The sequence below is a fragment of the Trachypithecus francoisi genome, unplaced genomic scaffold, assembly GCF_009764315.1.
Source record: "Trachypithecus francoisi isolate TF-2019V2 unplaced genomic scaffold, Tfra_2.0 Lachesis_group0, whole genome shotgun sequence".
NCBI classification, from domain to species: domain Eukaryota; kingdom Metazoa; phylum Chordata; class Mammalia; order Primates; family Cercopithecidae; genus Trachypithecus; species Trachypithecus francoisi.
In genome coordinates, this window is record NW_022681453.1 from 196161660 (window position 1) to 196188200 (window position 26541).

The window sequence follows — 26541 nt, forward strand, 5'->3', positions numbered from 1 at the left end:
AAATCCTGTCTGCTAAAAGTTAGCTGGGCGTGGTGGTGTGCACCCATAATCCCAGCTACCTGGGAGACTGAGGCAGGAGAATCCCTTGAACCCGGGAGGCGGAGGTTGCAGTGAGCCGAGATCCCACCACTGCCCTCCAGAGGTTGCACCACTGCACTCCAGAGATCCCACCACTGCAACAGCAAGACTGTCTCAAAAAAAAAAAAAAAAAAAAATATATATATATATATAGGAACGCTTTTACCAGCCATGAGCAATGGATAAAAATGTGCCATTTTTAATGTTAAAATGAAAATTTAAAAAATCTTATTTCTAAGCCAAGCACCTGTAATCCCAGCACTTTGGGAGGCCGAGACAGGCGGATCATTTGAGGTCGGAAGTTTGAGGCCAGCCTGGCCAACATGGTGAAACCCCATCTCTACTAAAAATATAAAAATCAGCTGGGTGTGGTGGCCGCGCCCGTAATGCCAGCTACTCGGGAGGCTGAGGTGGGAGAATCACTTGAACCTGGGAAGCGGAGGTTGCAGTGAGCCGAGATCGTGCCATTGCACTCCAACCTGGGTGACAAAGTGAAACTCTGTCTCAAAAAAAAAAAAAAAAAAATCTTATTTCTAGACTGAGCAAATCCTTAATCCAGTTGACAAATGTTCAGTTTGTCCCTGCCCCGGCTTCCTGCTGAATAAAGCTGCACAGAAGGGACCCTCTGCTGCATGAAGACTGTCAGCACTTGAGTGGCTGCTGTGTGCAAGACGCTGTGCTTTAGTCTCCCCTAGCCTGGGCTCCTCATCCCAGAGCAGGGAACCTGAGGGGCAAAGAGAGAAGAGGCCTGGGAGAAGGAGGAATGCGTGAAGATCCATGACCCTAGAATTCTGGCTCCCTGAGCCTTCCTGGACTGCAAATCTATCCAGTACAAATTGAGGATATCTTTGAAAAACAAAGTTTTATGTAAATGGGAATTTGGCACTTTATGTAAATTTGTTTAGCTCTGGAAAATGCCACAGTTGGTCATTCAGTGATTCAATCTAGACTCCCTGGTGGTCAAGATTCCTGGCTTCCCCAAGGAGGGCAAGACCTAATAAGCTGAGAGGCCCCACCCCTGAGTCCAGGAAGAATTCCCCTTCAAGTTCCCCTGTCCACCCAGAGCAGGTTCCCCAGTTACACAGAACTGATGCTCAGGGACTTAGTGGCCAGTAGTGCTCCTTTAAACTGGCTAGCTGAGGCTGACGGGCTCCTCTGGAGCTGTTGAGTTTCTTCAGGGCAGCAGCTATGCCTGCAGCCCTGTCTGTCATGTTCTCTGCAGCGTCCCCAGCATCTAGCACGGTGTCTTGCACATAGTAGCAACTCGAACTCGGTTGAATGAACAAATAAATGAACAAACAAATTTTGAGATTAAAAGGCAGAAGACTAGAACAGAAAAAGTTTACAACAAAGGAAAGGGCAACACAGAAGAGGGACAGAAAGCTACTGCGAAGTGGCAAAGAAAAGCTGCTGCGGCAGAAGGCAGTAGCAGATGGGGTAGAATGGAAAAAATTGAACAGGAAAGAGAAGAAAAACTGTAGTGTATATATAAGTAGTTTAACGGAGCTATTAATTAGCTATTGTTTATTAATAACTAACATTGGCCAGGCATGGTGGCTCACGCCTGTAATCCCAACACTTTGGGAGGCCGAGGCAGGTGGATCATGAGGTCAGGAGTTCAAGACCAGCCTGGCCAACATGGTGAAAGCCCGTCTCTACTAAAAATACAAAAATTAGCTGGGCGTGGTGGCAGGCGCCTGTAGTTCCAGCTACTTGGGAGGCTGAGGAAGAGAACTGCTTGAACCCAGGAGGTGGAGGTTGCAGTGAGCCAAGATCGTGCCACTGTACTGCAGCCTGTGTGATGCAGCAAGACTCCATCTAAAAAATAAATAAAAAAAAAACTAATATTAGCTAATAGTTATATCTAATACATATTATCTAGTATCATACAATATAAATTATACCATACTCCTTTAATATACCAGTATAATACATATTACATCAGTATGATTTCTAGATAATCCTCTTTTGAAAAGCAAAAGAGTTAACATAAGAAACAGACAAATAAATTATGAGGAAAGGAAATTACATACCAGTGTCACTCATGAAAAAACAAAATTCTTGGCAAAATATTAGCAAGTCAAATCCAACAATATGTAAAAAGGATAATACACCATGACCAAGTAGGTTTATCCCAAAAATGCAATATTTGGAACATCAACATTCAAAAACAAAGAAAATCAACATTCAAAATTTGATAGTCAATGTCATTCACCATATTAATAAATTTTACAAGAAAAACCTTTTGATAATCTCTAGATACAGAAAAAGCATCAGCTAAAACTCGGCATTTATTTGTGATTAACTCTCAGCAAATCAGGAGTAGAAGGGAACTTCCTCAACCTAATAAAGGGCACCTGTAAAAAATTAGCACCATACTTAATGGAGAAAGACTAAACGCTTTTCCTCTGGGGTTGGGAACAAGGCAGAGATGTTCACTTTCATTGCTCCAATTAAACATGATACTAGGGTCCCTAGTCAGCGCAATAAGGCACGAAAAAGAAAAGGCATACAGATGAAAAACAACTATGCTATGTGAAGTAATCCAGTTAAAAAGTATATACTGTATGATTCCATTTATTTAAAATACCAGAAAATGCAAATTAATCTACAGCAACCGAAAACAGATCAGTAGTTGCCTAGATAGTAGGTGGGGGGTAAGGATTACAAAAGTGAGCAAGAAAACTTTAGAAAATAATGACTATATAATGATATTTATTATTCAGATTATGGTAGTGTTTTCACAGGTATATATCCTGTACACCTGTGTAAAGTGCATACTTTCAGTGTGTGTCTTTTATTATCAAATATATCTCAAAGCTAAGAAAAGGGCGATTTAGGCCAGGCGCGGTGGCTCACGCCTGTAATCCCAGCACTTTGAGAGGCTGAGGTGGGCGGATCACGAGGTCAAGAGATCGAGACCATCCTGGCCAACATGGTGAAACCCCGTCTCTTTAAAAATATAAAAATTAGCTAGGTGTGGTGGCAGGCGCCTGTAGTCCCAGCTACTCAGGAGGTTGAGGCAGGAGAATCGCTTTAACCCAGGAGGCAGAGGTTGCGGTGAGGTGAGATAGCGCCATTGCACTCCAGCCTGGGCAACAAGAGCAAAACTCCATCTCAAAAAAAAAAAAAAAAGGCAAATCAAACCAATAAAAAGTTAAGGGGTGAAGTGTGTAAGAGTTGTGCTTACTACCTTTGAAGAACTGTAGATTTCTGTGCACGTTATGAAAAAGGAGCCAGAAAGTGTTAACAGAAAACGATGAGGTTGAGCTGGTCACGGTGGCTCACGCCTGTAATGCCAGCACTGTGGGAGGCCGAGGTGGGTGGATCACTTGAGGTCAGGAGTTCGAGACCAGCCTGACCAACATAGTGAAATGCTCTCTCTACTAAAAATACAAAAATTAGCTGGGTGTGGTGCTGTGTACCTGTAATCCCAGCTACAGGGAAGGTTGAGGAAAATAATTGCTTAAACCCAGGAGGCGGTGGTTGCAGTGAGATCGTGCCACTGAACTCCAGCCTGGGCAACAGAGTGAGATTGTCTCAAAAAATGAAAGAAAGAAAGAAAAGTATGAGGTTGAGAAGGTTGCCAGATTTAGCAAATAAAATAAAATATAAGACTCCTAGTTGAACCTGAATTTCAGTTAAACAAATGTCAACCTTCAATAATGAGATTCAGAAAATGTGACTAAGTATAGAGTTTACTGCAGCACAAAGCTTGAGGACAGCCATCCAGAAACACGATTCCAAAGGAATGGGGTCAGTGCTCCAGAGTGAGGAGGCTAAGATTTCACTTACATAGGCAGAAACAGTTATAACGATTTGATTAGTATAACTTGCTACGTTCCAAGAAAGATTCCTTTAATATTCTGTGAGGGGGTGTGATGTTCTGAGGGGTCTTATCTCTGGCACTCCTCAGTCATTCCAGATCACTTCCAGGAAAAAGCAGAAGTTACAACTGCATGCTGCCGGACGCATGCCACGTAGCCACATCCCTCTCAAGGCTCAGAATAATTTAAAGTTTCAACAGCTTTAAGTTTGAATTATTTTATTTCACACAATGAAATGATTCTCTGTTGTAAATATATCCTAAATATTACATGAAACTTACTGTAGTTAAAAAAAAAAAAATCACTGTTTATCTGAAACCTGGGACATATGTGTACTAAACAATTGTCCGTTGTGTATCTGAAATTCAAATTTAGCTGGCACTGCATTTTATCTGGCAATCCTGGATATTGTTTTACCTACATTGTGTGAAACGAAGTCTTTTAAAAGGGCAGCTTCTTGGATTCCATGTTTGTTTTGACTTAGGTGAAGCTGCGGAACTGCCGCACACAGACAAAGGCTGAACGCCCTGTCCAGCACAGGGCCTTATTCGCATTCGCAGTAGGTGCTGGATATTCTTTGCTCCTCAAGCTGTGTGAAGATAGGGTGTGCATCCGTCTTGCTCACCCCTTTTTTTTTTTTTTAATCCCCAGGGCCTATTACAATGCCTGATGCTCAATGAATATATGATTAAATGAATAGCTACCTCTCCTGCCCCAGAAATTTGCAGGGTTGACCTTTTAGCACTAGCCCTTGTGGTTGGCTGATGGACTTCTTGGACAGGACCCAGTTCTGATTTCTTGGCTTGTCTTCCTCTTTGTTTTCACTGTGTGTGTCTCGGTTGCTATTTTGTTCTGTTTTGTGTATAAAAAGACCTACCATTACCCACAATGCTTCACTCTTGCTTTCTTGCCTTTCCCTCTGGAATCTGGGGATTGCTCCTAGGCCCCAAGACTCTCAGCCCTTGGGGAAACCTGAAAGTCTGAAACACAGCAGCGAGGAATGTTTAATGAAATACTGCAGCATGGCCTGTTGCACTATAGAGACTGGGGATAAGGCTTTGGTGTGGGGGAGAAGATCAGGAGAAAAGACAATCTTTTTTTTTTTTTTTTTTTTAAGACGGGGTCTCACTATATCGCCCAGGCTGGTCTCGTACTCCTGGGCTCAAGTGATCCACCTACCCCAGCCTCCCAAAGTGTTGGGATTACAAGCGTGAACCACCGCACTCGGCTGAGAATCTTTTTTTTAAGTCTCGCTCTGCCGCCCGGGCTGGAGTGCAGTGGCCGGATCTCAGCTCACTGCAAGCTCCGCCTCCCGGGTTTACGCCATTCTCCTGCCTCAGCCTCCCGAGTAGCTGGGACTACAGGCGCCCGCCCCCTCGCCCGGCTAGTTTTTTGTATTTTTTAGTAGAGACGGGGTTTCACCGTGTTAGCCAGGATGGTCTCGATCTCCTGACCTCGTGATCCGCCCGTCTCGGCCTCCCAAAGTGCTGGGATTACAGGCTTGAGCCACCGTGCCCGGCCAGAGAATCTTTATTATATTAGTGGTAGGGAGGATTTTATACATTTGGGATTTTTATCTGTCCTATAAATACCTGAAGTACAAAATGCCTCTAAACTCTTAACTGCATTAATTTTCTTCCATAAAATTAAGAACTTAACCTAAGGATCGTCTCTGTAGTTCACTCCCACAAATGAGTAGAGATTGTAGAAGTTATTTCTAGTGAGAGAAGGCGAATGTGGAGAAAAATGACTTGTGCTTAGAGGATTTTGAAACTGGAAGGAATTGAATAACTTAGTATACTTTTCATACTCTTATTCTTTTTTCTAGTTTTGAAGATATGTGTGAGGTCCAGAGACTCCCAAAATCATACAGTCAATGACTAAAGTAAGTGAAAAAGTTATCACTCAATGAAACTCAGGTCTGGGCCCACAACCCAGTTTCTCTAGTGTTTTTTTTTTTTTTTTTTTTTTTTTTTTTGAGATGGAGCCTCACTCTGTCACCCAGGCTGGAGTGCAATGGCACGATCTCGGCTCGCTGCAACCTCCGCCTTCCAGGTTCAAGCGATTCTCCTGCCTCAGCTTCCCAAGTAGCTAGGATTACAGGTGCACGCCACCACGCCTGGCTTATTTTTGTATTTTTTATTAGATGGGGTTTCACCATGTTGGTCAGGCTGTCCTCCATCTCCTGACCTCATGATCCGCCCACCTTGGCCTCCTAATGTGTTGGGATGACAGGCATGAGCCAGTTTCTCTAGATTTTAGCAGTCCAGACAGGTGAGGTGGCTTCAGGGTGAGCGAGTAGTAAAATCAAGCACATAATGCTAAGAACATACATGATATTCTCCTTGACATGCCAAATATTGTTCTTGAGCTTCTGAGTCCAAACTTTCCTCCACCACTGAAGTTTCTTGTGCCCCTTGAGAGGTGTGTGGTTCACTCTTCCTATATTGTTAAATCTTTGTCATGAGAAAAAAGGAGACAACTTGACCTTTGAGAATAAGATGTTATTTAGAATATTCCCAAAAGCCTAGTAAAAATCATACATTTCCCCAAGATAAGACTACTAGGCTTACAAAAAAGTCATGGTGCTTTGATTTCAGCTGGAAACATAATCTGTGTGAAGACTCCTGGTTTTATCCATGCTACATATACAGGAAACGTTTTCATTTACTTTTATTGTTAAGGTGACCGCAAAATTGTCGCTGCCAAGCTTTGCTTTAAATTTAGGCATGGAAAGGAGAGCTGGAATAGCTGGCTTTAATTTTTAAGTGTGACATGCATCAGAAATATTTTAAAACATGGGATCCCCAAGCAAAAAATAGTAAATGTGTCATTGGTGTTGAAGTTGGAAGCCACATGACATTGTGACATGACTGAATTAAGCAGAGGCTACTGTGGTTTCGAGATGGCTCGTTTCTATGCTAAAGGAATTTTTGCACTTTATGAATTGGAGAGGAGAAAGGCCACAGAGATTTCTAGGTGGACAGAATGCATCTGGTGTTGTCCTTAGATGTAAATATCCGAGATAGTTTCAAGCTGTTGTGAGGATGATATAACCTAAATGCTTCCACATAAACGCAGTTACTTCAGGGAAGGCGAATGAGGTAAGAAGGGAGGGAAATAAGGAAAAAAGTTATCATGCAGGAATTCATCAAATATTAAGTCGTTTTCTCGTAGGAATGATTAAAAAGTAAACGAACCCGTCTATCCATTCCCAATGCAAATGAATTAGAGGAAAACGCAGCTGCCTCAACAGAGGGACTTACCCCTCCCAAGGGAAGCTGAGGTCTTATTAGGGTAGTAAACATCGTGCCAAAGGTTTTGAGAGTGCCGATGGAGAGATGGTACAGATACGGGAAACGTTACCACTTACTTTGGATGTTAAGGTGACGCAGGAACCGTCACTGCAGCGCTTGCAGCTGTAGGTGGAGGAGCGTGCCAGGGAGAGGGGAGCTGGGATGCGGCTGCGATCTACGCTCGCAGGGGTCTGTCCTGCCTCCGAGGCTGCACTGCAGTGGGCGTGCAAGGCTCGCGTGTACCGAAGTACAGGGGACCTGTCTGCAGCAGGAGGGACTCGAAGGACACGGAGGATTATGAGATCACTGAAGGCACACGATTCAGAGGCGCTCGCGGTCTAGCTCCCCCAATTTGGGCGGAAAAGTCGAGCTGCTCACAACGGCGGTCCTCGCGAGCGCCCAGCGCAGCGGCTGCAATGCCTCGTCCGGTCCTGCGAGGGCCGCTAGGAGCGAGTCACTGCGCGGGGCCGCTCTGGTCGCCCGCGAGCGTCGGTGGCCCCGCCCCGCCCCGCCCCGCCCCGCCCCGCCCGCAGCCGCGGGTGGAGGCGGAGGACGGCGCCGGCGCGTGCGCGCTCCCTCGGTGCGGCGGGCTGCGTGCGCGAGTGGGAGGCGGCAGGCCTGCGACTCCGGCCTTCCCGGCGCCCGCTCCCAGCGCGACGTCTCCAGCCATGAACCGGTTTGGTACCCGGCTGGTGGGAGCCACGGCGACCTCTTCGCCGCCGCCGAAGGCCCGCAGCAATGAAAACCTGGACAAAATAGATATGTCTTTGGGTGAGGGGCCTAGTTGGACCGAGTTGGAGTGCGGGGGAGGGCGCGGGTGGAACCAGGCGGCGCGGTTTGTGGGGGCAGGGGCGGTCGGCCGCAGTTGCCGCGGAGTTTTCTCGCTGGTGGGCGGACCCGAGCGGAGGCCCCGAGGAGAGCTGGGAGCGCAGGCTGGACGCCAGGTGCCCGGCGGGACCGCGAGGGACCCGGGCGTCCCCTCGGCCGCGGCGGTCGGAGGAGGGGCTGTGGGGGCGGGGACCGGGGCGCGGCGGGCCCGAAGGTTCGGAGGGTCGCGGGGGGCGTCTCTTCTCCCCCGAGGGGGCTACGGCTCGCCGCCCGCCGGCTCTTTGTGAGGACGGGTCCGCGGGTTTCCCCGGAGCGCGTTCGCGGTGGGCGTTATCGGGGAGCCAGGGGAAGGGTCCGACCGACCGTGCCCCCGGAAGAAAGACCTGTGAGAGCCCGGCCGGGCTGCGATCGGTTGAACCAGGGCTTCCGGAGCTTTCCCTGGTCGCCGGGCGTTCCAGGCCGGCGCTGGCCCTGGCTGCCGGGCGCGACTCTCGGGGCCGCCTCCGGCCGCGGCCCCGGACCGTGTGTCAAAGGCAGCGGCGCTCGGCCGCCTGCGGGATGTTGTTGTGGATTGAGCGCTGCTAGAAAAGCACAGTCTCCCTCTCCAGGCCTGAGATAGCTCGTGGGGGAAATGCCGAGATCTTCGAAGGAGAGATTGCTGTGGCTCGCCGGGAAGCCAGGTCAAGCGTGGGGCTCTTGAGCGTATCTAAGGGCTGGCGTGGTTTCTTGTCGATTACATAAAAGCAGGGGGTTGTTGATTCCTTTAAAATTCAGCCCTAACGCTACCCAGGCACCAGCCGCTGTGGTCAGCTTAGCTGGGCTAAAAGTACGGACGTTTCTGTCGGGATTCGGTGGCGTTGGGTGTAAGTCAGCTCTGCCAGCTCTTCGGCCGGCAGCTTTTCGGCCATTTGAAAAGTACCTGACTAGTGGATTCCGAGGCGTACCGTTTCCCAGGATGGTCTTTGGGGTAATAACCGTCTGGGACACCTTCTTTCGGTTGTCATTTCTTCCCATTTGTCTTGTGTGTCTTTTGTTTTGGTTTATCTGGTGGAACATTTTTGGTTCCAGGTGAGATGAGAACTATTGGTTTCTGGGATTGCCACAGTCAATATGTGAATTTAAGCGAATGATCAGAAATAATAGGTTTGGCCTCAAGTCTTGCCTTGCTGCTGGTTAGTAGTGAGCTTGTAAAGAAATGAGAAAGCCGGGGCTGGGCGCGGTGACTCAAGCTTGCAATCCCAGCCCTTTGAAGGCAGAGGCGGGCAGATGGCTTGAGTCCAGGAGTTTGAGACCAGCCCGGGCAACAAGGTGAAATCCCGTGTCTACTAAAAATACTAAAATTAGCCGGGCGTGGTGGCCGCGTGCCCGTAATCCCAGCTAAGGCATGAGAATAGCTGGAACCCGTGGGCGTAGGTTGCAATGAGCCGAGATTGCGCCACTACGCTCTAGCCTGGGCTGTAGAGAGAGACCCTGTCCGCCCCCCCCCCCCAAAAAAAGAGAAACCTTTTGAGGTAAGGCCAAGAAATAATGTAATAATGAATATTTATATATTTATTGAGTGCCTACTACCTACCAGGTCCTGTACTAAGCATTTTATGCATTAACTCAGTTTATCCTCATAATAACTCTGTGAGGATTGTACTTCTAGCAGAAGATCGAGAGCATGGAACCCAGAACCACACTGTCTCAGTTCAGGTCCTGGACTAAGCATTAAATTAAATTAATTAATTAATTATTTGAGACGGAGTCTCGCTCTGTTGCCCAGATTGGATTGCAGTGATGTGATCTCGGCTCACTGCAACCTCCGCCTCTCGGGTTCCAGCGGTTCTTCTGCTTCAGCTTCCTGAGTAGCTGGGATTACAGGCGCCCACCACCACTGATGGCCGGCTAATTTTCCTATTTTTAGTAGAGACAGGGTTTCACCATGTTGGCCAAGCTGGTCTCTAACTCCTGACCTCAGGTGATCTGCCCACCTCGGCTTCCCCTACAGGCGTGAGCCACCGCACCCGGCCAGCATTTTGTATTATTAACTCAGTTTATCCTTATGATAAGTCTGGAAGGGTTGTACTCCTAGTGATTGACAGCGTGGAATCCAGATCCACATTGTCTCAGTTCAGGTCCTGCCTCTGCCACTTTGTAGCCATGTAACCGTGGGCAGATGATTTCCCAGTGCCTCATCTGTAGAAAGGTGATAGTAATTAGTATTTATCACATAGGGTTGCTGAAAACATTAAACGAGTCAGAAAGCATATGTGAACTGCTTAGAACAGGACCTGGTATACAGCACTGTATTTTTCTACATACACTATATATGTGTGTGTGTCTGTATATATGCCTTTTTCTACATACACTATATATGTGTGTTTGTATGCATGGCTTTATTTTTATACATACGCTATATATATGGATAAGTCTATATAGGCCTTTATTTTTCCACATACACTATGTATATGTGTGTGTATATATGGCTTTATTGTTATACATACACTGTATATATGTGTGTATGTCTGTATATATGCCTTTGTTATTTTTTATTTTTTATTTTTTGAGACGGAGTCTCGCTCTGTCGCCCAGGCTGGAGTGCAGTGGCCGGATCTCAGCTCACTGCAAGCTCCGCCTCCCGGGTTCACGCCATTCTCCTGCCTCAGCCTCCCCGAGTAGCTGGGACTACAGGCGCCCGCCACCTCGCTCGGCTAGTTTTTTGTACTTTTTAGTAGAGACGGGGTTTCACCGTGTTAGCCAGGATGGTCTCGATCTCCTGACCTCGTGATCCGCCCGCCTCGGCCTCCCAAAGTGCTGGGATTACAGGCTTGAGCCACCGCGCCCGGCCGCCTTTGTTATTTTTATACATACACTTTATATGTGTGTATGTCTGTATGTATGCCTTTGTTATTTTTATACTACACTGTATATATGTGTGCATATCTGTATATATGGCTTTGTTATTTTTATACTACACTATATATGTGTGTATGTCTGTATATGGCTTTATTTTTATACACGCTATATATGAGTGTATGTCTATATATGGCTTTGTTATTTTTATACACACACTATATATATGTGTGTATATATGTATATATGCCTTTGTTATTTGTTGTTTTTCCATTTTATAGAAATCTGAGGCATAGAGAAATTAAGTAACTTGCTCGAAGTCATACGAGGTAGTTAAGAGGTAGTGCCAGGATTTCAGTCTGGTTCTAGAGCCTCAAACTGTTTTACACCTAGATTTCTTAAGTTTCTGCTTTTTCTGTTTGCTTTTTTGTATGTGTTTTGTTTGATGATTAGTACGTTCAAGTGAAGAAAATCGGGAGGTAGTTCTCTTGGAGGTAGCAATGAAGTGCTGTGGAGAGTTGAAACAGCTTGATCTCTTTCTTTCCCCCAGGAACATACAGCAATCTCTCTATTGCGTTTTAGTGAGAGTTTTACAGAAATGGGGTGAAGAGATGATCGTCTATCTTAGACAGTTATTATGCTTTGTGAATGTTTAATCTTACCAGGTTTGCAGAGGTTTTAGAACCAGATTTTTTTGTTTTAAATCATGGCTTTGCCAGATGTATATGAATTTCATATAGAGTATCGTACCAATAGCTGCCCTCATGGTTCAATTTCTTAATTTGAAAATGGGTGTTATGATGATACTGTTTCATAGGATTGTTGTGAATTAAATGAATACATGTCAGAACTGTTGGTACTAACATTACTCATGCCTGTACTGTAGTACTTATACTACCACCACTACTGTTGCTGCTATTACTATTACCATGTATATTCCCCTAGTGCTAGGGGAGAAACTTAAAATAGCCCATTGTAAGGAATTTTTTTTTTAAATTCTGATACCTAGGTATCTATTCATTGGGCAGGAGAAAGCCATTTTCTTTTTTTAGATTGAGAGAAGCCCCTCGGCCGTGGTAGCTCATTTGACTTATTTGGAGATATAGGTAGTAAAATGTTGAAATGTGAAATGTAATTTTGTATTTAATATGCTCTGCTACTTCTGATTTTTAGTTATATTTAGACTTTATACGCTGTATTTTATTTTATTTACTTATTTTTTCAGACGGAGTCTTGCTCTGTTGCCCAGGCTGGAGTGCAGTGGCACGAGCTCATCTTACTGCAAGCTCCGCCTCCCGGGTTCACGCCATTCTCCTGCCTCAGCCTCCCGACTAGCTGGGACTACAAGCACCCGCCACCACGCCTGGCTAATTTTTTGTATTTTTTTAGCAGACACGGGGTTTCACTGTGTTAGCCAGGATGGTCTCAATCTCCTGACCTCATGATCCGCCCACAGCCTCCCAAAGTGCTGGGATTACAGGCGTGAGCCACCACGCCCGGCCCATATGCTATATTTTAAGATTAACTTTGTGAGTCAGCATTGTACTTTGCCTCTTCTTTTTTAATGCTCCCCAGACCAAATTCATTTTTTTGATTTACTCTCGAGGCTTGAGATTTTAGACTTTTGATGAAGAGTAAGTAGCACTTTGTTAAAGGAAAGCAGTGTCTCATAAAGAGTGTCTTCCTAAGTATTCGCTTGATGCTTGTTGAGATGTGTGTTTATATATCTGATGTTTATGAGACCTTTTAATTTTTTACAAAAGTTTTTGAGTGCCCTTAATTTTGATGAACTATGAACTCTTTTGCAGTTGGACATTAATTTTAAGAAGACAACTAGCCGGGCGCGGTGGCTCAAGCCTGTAATCCCAGCACTTTGGGAGGCCGAGACGGGCGGATCACGAGGTCAGGAGATCGAGACCATCCTGGCTAATACGGTGAAACCCCGTCTCTACTAAAAAATACAAAAAAAAAAACTAGCCGGGCGACGAGGCGGGCGCCTGTAGTCCCAGCTACTCGGGAGGCTGAGACAGGAGAATGGCGTGAACCCGGGAGGCGGAGCTTGCAGTGAGCTGAGAGCCGGCCACTGCACTCCAGTCTGGGCGGCAGAGCAAGACTCCGTCTCAAAAAAAAAAAAAAAAAAAAAAAAAGAAGACAACTAAATACTTTGGGGAGATTTGAGATATTTTGTGTGAATATTTGAGTGTAATTAAGAGTCTTAAAGATTAGAGATGGGTTAGGTAGAACAGTAATATATTACAAAGGACCTTCAAGTTATATTTTCTTCTCTGACTTCTGGAAAGACTAATTATAGTGACAAAAAAATTTGAGTTTAATTAGTTTTGTAGAGTTTTTTAAGAAGTTGTTGACTGTATGCAATTTCTTTGTTTTATTTGCTGTCTCAGTTATCAAATAATACTGAAATTAGGACTGTGGAGAAAATGTTTGTGTGTGTGTGTATATATATATATATATATATTTTTTTTTTTTTTTTTTTTTTGAGAGACAGTCTTGCTCTGTTGCCTAGGCTGGAGTGCGGTGGCATGACCGTGGCTCACTACAGCCTCGAGCGCTTGAGCTCAAGGAATTCTCCCGCCTCAGCCTCCTGAGTAGCTGGGGCACGCGCCACTGAGTCCTGAGTGCCACGGGCACGCACCACCATGCCTGGCTAATTTTTGAAAATTATCTGTGGAGATGAGGTTTTGCTGTGTTGCCCAGGTTGGTCTTGAACTTTTGGGCTGAAGCAGTTTCCCATCTCACCTCCCAAAGTGCTGGGATTGCAGGCATGTGCCACTGGCCCAGCTGGGTATTTCTTAAAGGAGTATGTTTGGCTTCTAGTAACCTCTTTTTTTTTTTTTTTTGAGACGGAGTCTCGCTCTGTCACCCAGGCTGGAGTGCAGTGGCCAGATCTCAGCTCACTGCAAGCTCCGCCTCCCGGGTTCCCGCCATTCTCCTGCCTCAGCCTCCTGAGTAGCTGGGACTACAGGCGCCCGCCACCTCGCCCGGCTAGTTTTTTGTATTTTTTTAGTAGAGACGGGGTTTCACCGTGTTCGCCAGGATGGTCTCGATCTCCTGACCTTGTGATCCGCCCATCTCGGCCTCCCAAAGTGCTGGGATTACAGGCTTGAGCCACCGCGCCCGGCCTAGTAACCTCTTTTAACAGATGTAAATGGGAATCTGGAGTACATTTAATTTTCTGGTCTTCGGCTTGTTCTGTTGTGGTATTTTTGTTTGTGAATTACCTTGGGGCAGTTTGGTAGTATGTTTGGAAGTAATGAGGCTCAGATCCGTGTAGAAAGAAAAATAAGGTAACCTTGAAGTACTTTGCTAGAGGTGAGCCATTAGTATTTTTTTGTACTATACCTTTATTATGGCACTTGTTTAATTTTGTATTTGCTATTTGCATGTCTGTTTCCATCAGTACTTTTAAACTTACTTAGAAAAGGGACTGTATTTTACTTTTGTTTCAGTTACAGCACAATCTGACACATATATTCACTGCATGTGGTATATGCTCAATAAATATTGGCTGAATTTCAGCATTTAGTATTTTAGTTGAATGGTTTAATTTTTGATTACCTACATATTGGAAGGTGGTCATCTTTTTTCCTTTTTTTTTTTTTTTTTTGATGGAGTCTCCCTCCGTCACCCAGGCTGGAGTGCAGTAGTGCGATCTTGGCTCACTGCAACCTCCACCTCCCGAGTTCAACCAATTCTCCTGCCTCAGCCTCCCGAGTAGCTGGGATTATAGGCGCCCGCCACCATACCTGGCTGTTTGTGTGTGTGTGTGTGTGTGTGTGTGTGTGTGTGTGTGTGTGTGTATGTGTTTTTAGTAGAGACAGGGTTTCACCATGTTGGTCAGGCCAGTCCCGAACTCCTGACCTCAGATGATCCTCCCACCTCAGCCTCCCAAAGTGCTGGGATTATAGGCGTGAGCGACTGTGCCCGGCCAGAAGGGAGTCATCTGTAAAAAATGGAGGCTTCTGTCATTATGGAAAGTAAGTAGGAATAACTTTTGTAAACTGGCTTCTGCTTAGATTCATCAGGTAAAGAAATACTATGGCTAATAGCACTCTTCATTAATTGGTGTATCTGCTTTGGGCTATTGAAAAATGGCTGATTCTTGTTATTCTCTTATGGAAGTGCTTTCAAAGTAGAAGAGAAGTTAGGAACGTAGGAAATCTATCAGCTGGAAAATGAAACTGAGTAATTGAGTTAAGTTAAAATGAAAATAATTGGCATTTGCTCTATCATAGATGATATCATCAAGTTGAATCGAAAGGAAGGGAAGAAGCAGAATTTTCCAAGACTAAATAGAAGACTCCTCCAGCAAAGTGGTGCCCGGCAATTCAGGATGAGAGTACGATGGGGAATCCAACAGAATTCTGGTAAGTTTTGAAGGGAAGCTTTAGGCCGGGCGCGGTGGCTCAAGCCTGTAATCCCAGCACTTTGGGAGGCCGAGACGGGCGGATCACGAGGTCAGGAGATCGAGACCATCCTGGCTAACACGGTGAAACCCCGTCTCTACTAAAAAAATACAAAAATCTAGCCGGGCGAGGTGGCGGCGCCTGTAGTCCCAGGTACTCAGGAGGCTGAGGCAGGAGAATGGCGGGAACCCAGGAGGCGGAGCTTGCAGTGAGCTGAGATCCGGCCACTGCACTCCAGCCCCGGCGATAGAGCGAGACTCTGTCTCAAAAAAAAAAAAAAGAAAAGGAAGCTTTAATGAAAAGCTGTTATTTGTGTGTTCATAGTGTACTGTCTTTAGCGTATGCTCAATGTGGAGGAAATGTATCAGTACTGTTTGTGTTTTGTGTTTCCTCTATGCCTAGGTTTTGTTTAGATCTAAAACCTGGTAAAAATTTCAGTAGCCTTCAATAGGCATAACACTGTTTCTTAAACATTTTAAGTCATTTAAAAGTAACTTCAGTTTATACATAGTCTAAATTATATTCAGAGTTTAGAATTGCAAAGGATCTTATAAATCATGAGCTCCTATCTCCATCCAAGTGAGATGTTCCTTTACTAGTCTGCCTAATGGGTGACTAACTCCAGCTTAAATAGATTCAGCGAAGGAGCATACTGCCTCACAAGCATGAGCCACTGTGCTTGGCCTCTTAATTTGAATTAAAGCATGCCTGGCACTTCAGTAAAGTTATAGAAAGCAAATTCTCTTTTGTATATGAGAACTCTTTAATTATGTGGAGACTACTATTACATTCTGCGTAGAAAATGACCTTCAGACTCCTTATCTTGTCATCCAAGAACTTTAGGATTTGTTGAATCGTAATGCTTTAGATATAATGTGGAACTCTATACATTTAGTTGTTTTTGACAATCTGGAAGCTTATTTATATTTATGTTATTTATAACCATTATATATTACCATTATATATATAACCATTTTTGTATTTATATTATTTATAATCATCTCTATTGTAGGCCGTAATTGAACACTAATATATATGGCTTGTTAACTTATTTATCAGCAATATTAGAATTTTAGAATAAATCTTTGTTCAAATAAAAGAACTAAACCTTTTTCAGATATGTAAAACTATGTTTGACAAACTAACTTCCAAATTGATTTTTATTCTATATGTTGAAAAACATAAAAATAATCTCCAGTAGGTTGAACATAATTCTGTGTTTACAGCTAATATCCCATTATATCCTCAAAATATGTATAACTGAAGCCTAGCACAGTGGTTCATACCTGTAATCCCAGAAATTTGGGAGGATCAGTTGAATCCAGGAATCTGAGACCAGCTTGGGCAACGCAGGGAGACCTGTCTCTACAAAAAATTTTAAAAATTAGCCAGGTGTGGTGGTACCTCCTTCTGGTCCCAGCCACTTGGGAGGCTGAGGTGGGAAGATGGCTTGAGCCTGAGAGATCAAGGCCACAGTGAGCCATGATGGCACCGCAGCACTCCAGCATGAGACTCTGTCTCAAGAAAAGTACATGTAACTGAGATTGGGCCCTAAAAAGAAACCATTCATCTGTAATAATTTTTTGAATAGTTGAACCTAAGGGGGTGAATTTCATGACAGGTATTTAACTGTAGCAAATGAAGTTTAGTTCCAGTGATTTATATTTACATTTTTTCTTTGAGATGGAGTTTCGCTCTTGTTGCCCAGGCTGGAGTGCAATGGCGCGATCTTGGCTCGCTGCAGCCTCCACCTCCCAGATTCAAGCGATTCTCCTGCCTTAGTCTCCCAAGTAGCTGGGATTACAGGCATGCGTCACCATGCACAGCTAATTTTGTATTTATAGGAGAGATGGGGTTTCTCCATATTGTTCAGGCTGGTCTCGAACTCCCAACTACAGGTGATCCACCTGCCTTGGTCTCCTGCCTCAGCCCCCCAGAGCGCTGGGATTACAGGAGTAAGCCACTGTGCCCAGCCTAAATATTTCTTATGAATGTTATTGAACATACTATGTATTTTTTGTATTATTTGTTTGTTTTTGTATTATTTGTTTTTAAAATAACTGTTGAGAGTTCATTGAAGCCAGAAATATATTGATTAATTAATGTTTATCAAATATTTAACATTAATATATTTCAGTGTTAAATACTTGATAGATACTCTAACCTGATTGGGTCCTAGGGTTATATAAAGATATGATCTTCTACTTCAAGGAATTAATTTCCAGTAGTAGAGATAAGATGGAGAAGGTAGTATGGGAGAAATGTTGTAAGAGAAATTCAAATAGTATTACAGGACTTTAGAGATTTTGTGCTAAGAAGATCAGGAGTGATTTCATGAATAAGGTGAAATGTGAGCTGGTCCTTGAAGGATCAGAAAAGCTTTTCTTTCATGGATGTTATGATCTGAGCCTTGAGATAAATGATATCTAGGGGCAGCTTAGGATCTCATAAGATTGAGCTTGTCCTTGTATGTTTACTGCTTACATGTGACAGGGGCTGAAACAGAACAGCTGCCACTGTTACTGAATGCACAGAGATCGAAGATTGTCTTAAATTATGATTGGCTAGGAAAAAGTTCAGATTTCCACTTTGTAATGTCAATGAGGATGTTAGCTTGAGGTAAGAGAAATAATTAGGACAGAGAGCTCTTTGCAGATCCGCAGTATGATTTCTGGTGGCTGAACAAGTCAGTGAATGAAATCTTTCTAACTTCATGTGTGAATAATAATTTAGGCACTCAGTAAATACTTGGAGAAACAACCCAGGTGTTCTTCAGTGGTAGAATGTAGAGTGTTCTTCAGTGGTAGAATGTATAGAGTGTTCTTCAGTGGTAGAATGTATGGAGTTGTTCTTCAGTGGTAGAATGTATAGAGTGTTCTTCAGTGGTAGAATGTATAGAGTGTTCTTCAGTGGTAGAATGTATAGAGTGTTCTTCAGTGGTAGAATGTATAGAGTGTTCTTCAGTGGTGGAATATATGGAGTTGTTCTTCAGTGGTAGAATGTATGGAGTTGTTCTTCAGTGGTAGAATGTATAGAGTTGTTCTTCAGTGGTAGAATGTATAGAGTTGTTCTTCAGTGGTAGAATGTATGGAGTGTTCTTCAGTGGTAGAATGTATAGAGTTGTTCTTCAGTGGTAGAATGTGTGGAGTGTTCTTCAGTGGTAGAATGTATAGAGTGTTCTTCAGTGGTAGAATGTATAGAGTTGTTCTTCAGTGGTAGAATGTATAGAGTGTTCTTCAGTGGTGGAATGTATGGAGTTGTTCTTCAGTGGTAGAATGTATAGAGTTGTTCTTCAGTGGTAGAATGTATGGAGTGTTCTTCAGTGGTAGAATGTATAGAGTGTTCTTCAGTGGTAGAATGTATAGAGTTGTTCTTCAGTGGTAGAATGTATTGAGTTGTTCTTCAGTGGTAGAATGTATTGAGTTGTTCTTCAGTGGTAGAATGTATAGAGTTCTTCAGTGGTAGAATGTATTGAGTTGTTCTTCAGTGGTAGAATGTATCGAGTTGTTCTTCAGTGTTAGAATGTATAGAGTTGTTCTCAAAATGTCATCAGGGACCCTCGGGGATCCCAGAGACATGGGGGATCCACAAGATCAAAACTAATTTAATATTAATACTAAGGCATTAGTTATATTTTCACTCTTGCTCTCTCAGGAATGTACAGTAGGCTTTTCTGGAGTCTACACGGTATCTGATAATTAAAGTAGATTGAATGCAAAAGCAGGATCTTAGTTCAGTGGGCTGTAACAAAGTACTGTAGACTAGGTAGCTTATAAACAACAGAAGTTTATATTGCACAGTTTTGGAGATTAGCAGTTCCAGGTCAGGATGTCAGCAAGGTCAGATTCTGGTGAGAGTTCTCTTCCAGGTTGCGGACTTTGGACTTCTTGTGGTATCGTTGTGTGGCAGAAAGAAGGCTAGAGAGCTCTCCAGGGTCACTTTTGTAAGGACACTAATCCCATTCATGATGGCTCCATCCTTATGACTTTCCCTCCCGAAGTCCTCACCTGTTAATACCATCATATTAAGTGTTAGTACTTCAACATGTGAATTTTGGAGAACTACAAACATTCAGCCCTTAACAAGCAGTTGTGAGAATCTGGTTGTCTTCTATTAAGGCAAACACCAAAGAGATCCAAAAACAACAACACTCTTCTTACTAAATATTTTTGTTTGTTTTAGAAAATAAAAATAACTAGGCCGGGCTCAGTGGCTCAGCCTGTAATCCCAGCACTTTGGGAGGCCGAGGCAGGTGGATCATGAGATCAGGAGATCGAGACTGTCCTGGCTAACACGGTGAAACCCTGTCTCTACTAAAAATACAAAAAATTAGCCGGGCGAGGTGGCGGGCGCCTGTGGTCCCAGCTACTCGAGAGGCTGAGGCAGGAGAATGATGTGAACCCGGGAGCTGGAGCTTGCAGTGAGCTGAGATTGCAGCCACTGCCCTCCAATCTGAGAGACAGAGCAAGACTCTGTCTCAAAAAAAAAAAAAAAAAAACACACACACACACAGAAAAACAAAAAACTAATGGATACCAGGCTTAACACCTCAGTGATGGAATAATATGCACAGCACACCCCTGTGACACATGTTGTTGTATGTAACAAACCTGCGCATCCTGCACATGTGCCCCAACCTTAAAATAAAAGTTAAAATGTGTTACTTTTCATTTAAAAAGAGATGTGTATCCCATGTGTAATGAGTTTATTATTATTAAGTGAAATGGTTTTTAACTATCTTATTAGTTTTTATTATGGCCGGGTGTGGTGGCTGACCCCTGTGATCCCAGCACTTTGGGAGCCCGAAGTGGGTGGATCACCTGAAGTCAGGAGTTTGAGACCAGCCTGACCAACATGGTGAAACCTCGTCTGTACTAAAAATACAAGTTAGCCAGGTGTGGTGGCACATACCTGTAATCCCAGCTCCTCAGGAGGCTGAGGCAGGAGAATTGCTTGAACTGGGGAGGCGGAGCTTGCAGTGAGCTGAGATCATGCCATTGCACTCCAGCCTGGGCGACAGAGTGAGACTCTTGTCTTAAAAAAAAAAAAGGTTTTATTTTAATTGCAGTAAATATAACCCACAGAATCAAAAACTTTGGAGTCCTCAATTTTTAAGCATATGAAGAGGTTCGTGCTTGTAATCCCAGCACTTTGGGAGGCCAAAGCAGGAGGATTGCTTAAGCCAAGGACTTCAGGACCAGCGTGGGCAACATAGGGAGACCCCGTCTCTACAAAAAAAAAAGAAAGGGTGTAAAGAGGTACTGAGACTGAAAAGTTTGAGAATGCTGTTCTCATTAGAAGAGATGGGAATATTTGTATGTTGCCTTGGAAAGGAGCCAGTAATATGATTACATATACCCTAGGATGTGACAGTTCCCAGAAAATCCCTCAAATCTTTGTTTAGACGGTAAGGTTCCTGAAATTATTGAGGAATATGATGTATGTGGAAAGAAATTCATGAATAGTTAGTCTTGGGATTTAAAAGAAAGATGAAAATGTCTTTCTCTAGTTTTAGTTGTTACCAATCGTAGTTGCACCTGTGAAGCTTTGTGAAATAGAAGCTCTGGCTGTACTTTATTTCTACTGAACCGGAACCTGTACAGGTAGGGCTTGGGGAACCTTTTTGAAGCTTCGTGGATGGTTCTGACACCTAACCAGTATTAAACTACTGCTCTGGTGGAGCTGAAAATGAAGAAAGGTCTTCATAAAGGGTGGTAGTTGAAGTACACTGAGAATGTGGGTGCTGTGGAATGCTGCAGCGAGGCTAAATGAAGGAAAACTAAGAAAAGACTGTTGCATTAGATGATGTCTTTAGTACCCCTTCGTAGTGCTTTTTAGAATATAAGACAGTCACAGAGCATAAGAGGGGAGGGGAGATAATTGGAGCAGTATGTATAGGTCTTTCTTGCTTTATATAATGTGACAATGAAAGGGTGAAAAATACAATCATTGCTAAAACATACAGCTAATGAAGTTTGTTCAAAGGTAGAAAGGTGGGAGAACGAATCATATAGGCCTGATTAGAAAGTAGAGGAGGAGGTCAGGCGCCATGGCTCATGCCAGTAATCCCAGCACTTTGGGAAGCCGAGGTGGGTGGATCACGAGGTCAGAAGTTCAAGACCAGCCTGGCCAACATAGTGAAACCCTATCTCTACTAAAAATACAAAAATTAGCCTGGCGTGGTGGCAGCACCTGTAGTCCCAGCTACTTGGGATGCTGAGGCAGGAGAATCTCTTGAACCTGGGAGGCGGAGCTTGCAGTGAACTGAGATCTGGCCACTGCACTCCAGCCTGGATGACAGAGCGAGACTCCTCAAAAAAAAACAAACAAAAAAAGGCAACGCCATGGATAAGAGAAAAAAAAGACAGTAGAAAGATTGATGAGTATGGGAACAGTGTACTGTACTATCAATAGAAATAGCACCAAGGGATAGAGATCTATTCCATATTTGTTTATTTTATTTTTATTTATTTTTTGTTTTTTGAGATGGAGTCTTGCTCCATTGCCCAGGCTGGAGTGTGGTAGTGCGATCTTGACTCACTGCAACCTCCGCCTCCCGGGTTCAAACGATTCTCATGCCTCAGCCTCCGCAGTAGCTGGGATTACAGGCGTCCACCACCACGCCTGGCAGCTAATTTTTGTATTTCTAGTAGAGATGAGGTTTCACCTTGTTGGCCAGGCTGGTCTCGAACTCCTGACCTCAAATGATCCACCCGCCTCAGCCTCACTAAGTGTTGGAATTACAGGCGTGAGCTGCGGTACCCAACCTTATTTCATACTTAAGATCTTGTTTTAATCCATTTGATTGCTATTTATGAGAGACTCTGGTCAGTCTCATCTAGTCCTGAAATTTCGGTATAATAATGGGTTCCTCCTCCTCTTAATCTCTTCTTTTTGCCCTACAAACTCACTTGTTCTTTTGGAATATTTTCCAGTTTCCTCTTTTCTCAAGAAAGATCGTTAGCATCAGTCTTATCAGATTATCATAGGAATTATAGTGCTCAGCTCAGATTATCATACGAATTATGGTACTCAGCTCAGATTATCATGTGAATTATAGTGCTCAGCTCATCATACGAATTATAGCGCTCAGCTCAGTTTATACGAATTACAGCGCTCAGCTCAGATTATACAAATTATAGTGCTCAGCTCAGATTATCATACGAATTATAGTACTCAGCTCAGATTATCATACGAATTATGGTACTCAGCTCAGATTATCATACGAATTATGGTACTCAGATTATCATACAAATTATAGCGTTTAGCTCAGTTTATCATACGAATTATAGCGCTCAGCTCAGCTTATACGAATTATAGCGCTCAGCTCAGATTATACGAATTATAGTACTCAGCTCAGATTATCATACGAATTATAGCGCTCAGCTCAGATTATCATATGAATTATAGTACTCAGCTCAGATTATCATACGAATTATAGTGCTCAGCTCAGATTATCATGCAAATTATAGTGCTCCACTCAGATTATCATGCAAATTATAGTACTCAGCTCAGATTATCATACAAATTATAGCGCTCAGCTCAGATTATCATATGAATTATAGTACTCAGCTCAGATTATCATATGAATTATAGTGCTCAGCTCAGATTATCATGCAAATTATAGTGCTCCACTCAGATTATCATGCAAATTATAGTACTCAGCTCAGATTATCATACGAATTATAGTACTCAGCTCAGATTATCATATGAATTATGATACTCAGATTATCATACGAATTATGGTACTCGGCTCAGATTATCATACGAATTATGGCGCTCAGCTCAGATTATCATACAAATTATAGCGCTCAGCTCAGATTTATGAATTATAGTGCTCAGCTCAGATTATCATACGAATTATAGCTCTCAGCTCAGATTATCATATGAATTATGGTGCTCAGCTTATACGAATTATGGCGCTCAGCTCAGATTATCATACGAATTATGGCGCTCAGCTCAGATTATATGAATTATAGTGCTCAGCTCAGATTATCGTACGAATTATAGCTCTCAGCTCAGATTATCATACGAATTACAGTGCTCAGCTCAGATTATACGAATTACAGCGCTCAGCTCAGATTATAGGAATTATAGTGCTCAGCTCAGCTTATCATACGAATTACAGTGCTCAGCTCTGATTATATGAATTACAGCGCTCAGCTCAGATTATACGAATTACAGCACTCAGCTCAGATTATACGAATTACAGCGCTCAGCTCAGATTATACGAATTACAGTGCTCAGCTCAGATTATCATACGAATGACGGCGCTCAGCTCAGCTTACCATACGAATGATGGCGCTCAGCTCAGTTTATCATATGACTTACGGTACTCAGCACAGTGCCTAGGACAGTGAAGGGTAGCTGTCATGTTATTTAACACAAATAGCAAGTCATTGTATATTGGAATTAGTTTTAATGTACAGTTTTTCCCAGTATGGTTTAATCTTCATCTGGTTGCAATTTCAGAAGGAAACCACATGTAGGGCAGCAATAATTTGATTTAAAAACTAAAAACTTTAAGCCAGCTGTGGTGGCTCACGCCTGGAACTCGAGCACTTTGGGAAGTCGAGGCAGGCAGATCACCTGAGGTCAGGAGTTTGAGACCACCCTGACCAACATGGTGAAACCCCGTCTCTACTAAAAATACAAAAATATAACTGGGTGTGGTGGTGTGTGCCTGTAATCCCAGCTACTAGGGAGGCTGAGGCAGGAGAATTGTTTGAACCCGGGAGGTGGAGGTTGCAGTGAGCTGAGATCACGCCATTGCACTACAGCCTGGGCAACAGAGTGAAACTCCGTCTGAAAGAAAAAAGAGAGTTTGCTTTACTGTTTAACCTAGCATTTCACATTCTAGAAACTCACATCTTCAGAAAATAATCATGGATGTGTTTAAAAATATATCTGTGGTTCCGTTGTGATATTGTTTATAATTAGAACTAACTGAAATGATTACTCTAAAGTTGGTTGGATCAAGTATGGCATATTAAAAAGTAATTCAATAAAAGGATATCAAAAACATGGGATAATATTTTCACAATATAGGTGTGTGTGTATGTTTGAGACAGGGTGTGTGTGTGTGTGTGTGTGTGTGTGTGTGTGTGTGTGTGTTTGAGACAGGGTCTTGCTCTGTCACCCTAGGCTGGAGTACAGTGTGATCTCGGCTCACTGTAACCTCTGCTTCCCAAGCTCAAGTGATCCTCCTGCCTCAGCCTCCCTATTACCTGGGACTACAGGTGCATGCCACCACGCCCGGCTAATTTTGTGTATTTTTAGTAGAGACAGGTTTCACTGTGTTAGCCAGGATGGTCTTGATCTCCCGACTTTGTGATCCACCCGCCTCAGCCTCCCAGAGTGCTGGGATTACAGGCGTGAGTCACCACACCTGGCCCCTATTTTTTTTTTTAACTAGAAAAAAGTATTTACTTATTTATTTATATATTTATTTATTTTTTAATCTATTTATTTTTTGGAGACAGGGTCTCATACTGTTGCAGCCTAGAACTCCTGGACTCAAGCAATCCTCTCACCCCAGCCTCATGAGTAGCTGGGACTACAGGCATGTGCTACTATGCCCAACTAATTTTTAGAGGTGAGGTCTCACTATGTTGCCCAGGCTGGTCTTGAACTCCTGAGCTCAAGGGATCCTCTTGCCTCAGCCTCCCAAGTGCTGGAATTACAGGCGTGAGCCACTGTGCCCAGCCTAGAAAAAGTATTTAAATAGGTAAGATATATAATGGAAAACCAAAGTTGGTAATGTCACATGCCACAGATTAAAATGTGTCTGTTGGCACTCACTGGCGACTTTAGCAAAAGTGATTTGAATGGAGTAGGGCTGAAAGTGAAGCCAGATGGCAATGTGCTGTCGTAAGTAAATTGGAAATGAGATAGTGATTCCACTCTAGATCAGCACTGTTCGATAAAGATTGAGCACATATGAATATATTTTATCTCGCCTAGTATCTCTAAAATATTTCACTATATGATTTATATAAAATTATCAGTGAAATATTTTACCTTGAAATATCTCGATTCAGACTAGTACTTAACTTCAAGTACTCAGTAGTAACCCCAGATAGTTAGTATCGACCCTAGTGCACAGGTAAAGACTCTGTGGACTGTCCTGTTTGTTGAGAAACTAATGATGAAAGAGTATGGCCACATGTGCGAATCCTCTAGTTATTTACAGTCTGGTATAGCCACAGAACCCTTCCCAATGCAACAGATTGCCTTTTTAAAATGAAGTATCTTATGTAATTTAAAAAACATAAATAATGGCCGGGCTCGGTGGCTCAAGCCTGTAATCCCAGCACTTTGGGAGGCCGAGACGGACGGATCACGAGGTCAGGAGATTGAGACCATCCTGGCTAACATGGTGAAACCCCGTCTCTACTAAAAAAAATTACAAAAAACTAGCCGGGCGAGGTGGCGGCCGCCTGTAGTCCCAGCTACTCGGGAGGCTGAGGCAGGAGAATGGTGTAAACCCAGGAGGCGGAGCTTGCAGTGAGCTGAGATCTGGCCACTGCGCTCCAGCCCGGGCGACGGAGCAAGACTCCGTCTCAAAAAAAAAAAAAAAAAACCCATAAATAATGACATAATAAATGTTCATAACTTCCCCCTTCCTTGGAAAATAGAATATCCTGTGACCCTCCCAGCTGAACTGTTAAATTGACATTTTCTTCTCTTTTTGCCTCCTCTAGGTTTTGGTAAGACTAGTCTGAATCGTAGAGGAAGAGTCATGCCTGGAAAGAGACGTCCTAATGGAGTTATCACTGGCCTTGCAGCTAGGAAAACAACTGGAATTCGAAAAGGAATTAGTCCTATGAATCGTCCACCTCTAAGTGACAAGGTAGGATGATGGCTTAATCCTGGATTAGATGTCCTTTTCCTTTACTTGTACTAACATTTCTGTGAATAAGCTTAACAGAAAATTTTGTTTTTATGTGGTACTTTGGGACTGATATATCAAATTTAATATCTAAATAAAAATCATTGCCATTCATAAAGAATACCTAAATTTCCACATTCTCAAATATAAGTACGTTTTTTGTTTGTATGTTTTTTGTTTTTTATATGTAGATAGAGTCTTGCTCTGTTACCCATCTGGAGTGCAGTGACGTGATCTTGGCTCACTGCAGCATCCACCTCCCAGGTTCAAGCAATTCTCCTGCCTCAGCCTTCTGAGTAGCTGGGATTACAGGTGTGTGCCACCATGCCCGGCTAATTTTTGTATTTTTAGTAGAGATGGGG

At 43.4% G+C, this 26541-nt stretch overlaps 2 protein-coding genes across 4 annotated transcripts in view; one reads left to right on the forward strand and one right to left on the reverse strand.

Moving 5' to 3' along the window:
* Positions 1–7321, reverse strand: part of RUBCN (rubicon autophagy regulator) — a 70369-nt gene extending 63048 nt beyond the window's left edge. For both annotated transcript variants that reach the window (XM_033213239.1, XM_033213238.1), the window contains exon 1: positions 7172–7321. The gene's annotated coding sequence lies outside the window, so the exon portion shown is untranslated. The remainder of the gene's footprint in view (positions 1–7171) is intronic.
* A 146-nt stretch (positions 7322–7467) lies between these two features.
* The window catches only part of FYTTD1 (forty-two-three domain containing 1), a 33992-nt gene continuing 14918 nt past the window's right edge, over positions 7468–26541 (forward strand). Inside the window, exons 1-3 of one of the 2 annotated variants that reach the window (XM_033213243.1) lie at positions 7468–7972; positions 15118–15249; positions 25992–26140. In XM_033213243.1, the coding sequence (XP_033069134.1) occupies positions 7618–7972; positions 15118–15249; positions 25992–26140 (636 nt within the window). In that variant the 5' untranslated portion in view covers positions 7468–7617. Of the gene's footprint in view, positions 7973–8047; positions 8146–15117; positions 15250–25991; positions 26141–26541 lie in introns of those variants that run through there. The other variant, XM_033213244.1, reaches the window with a different exon arrangement.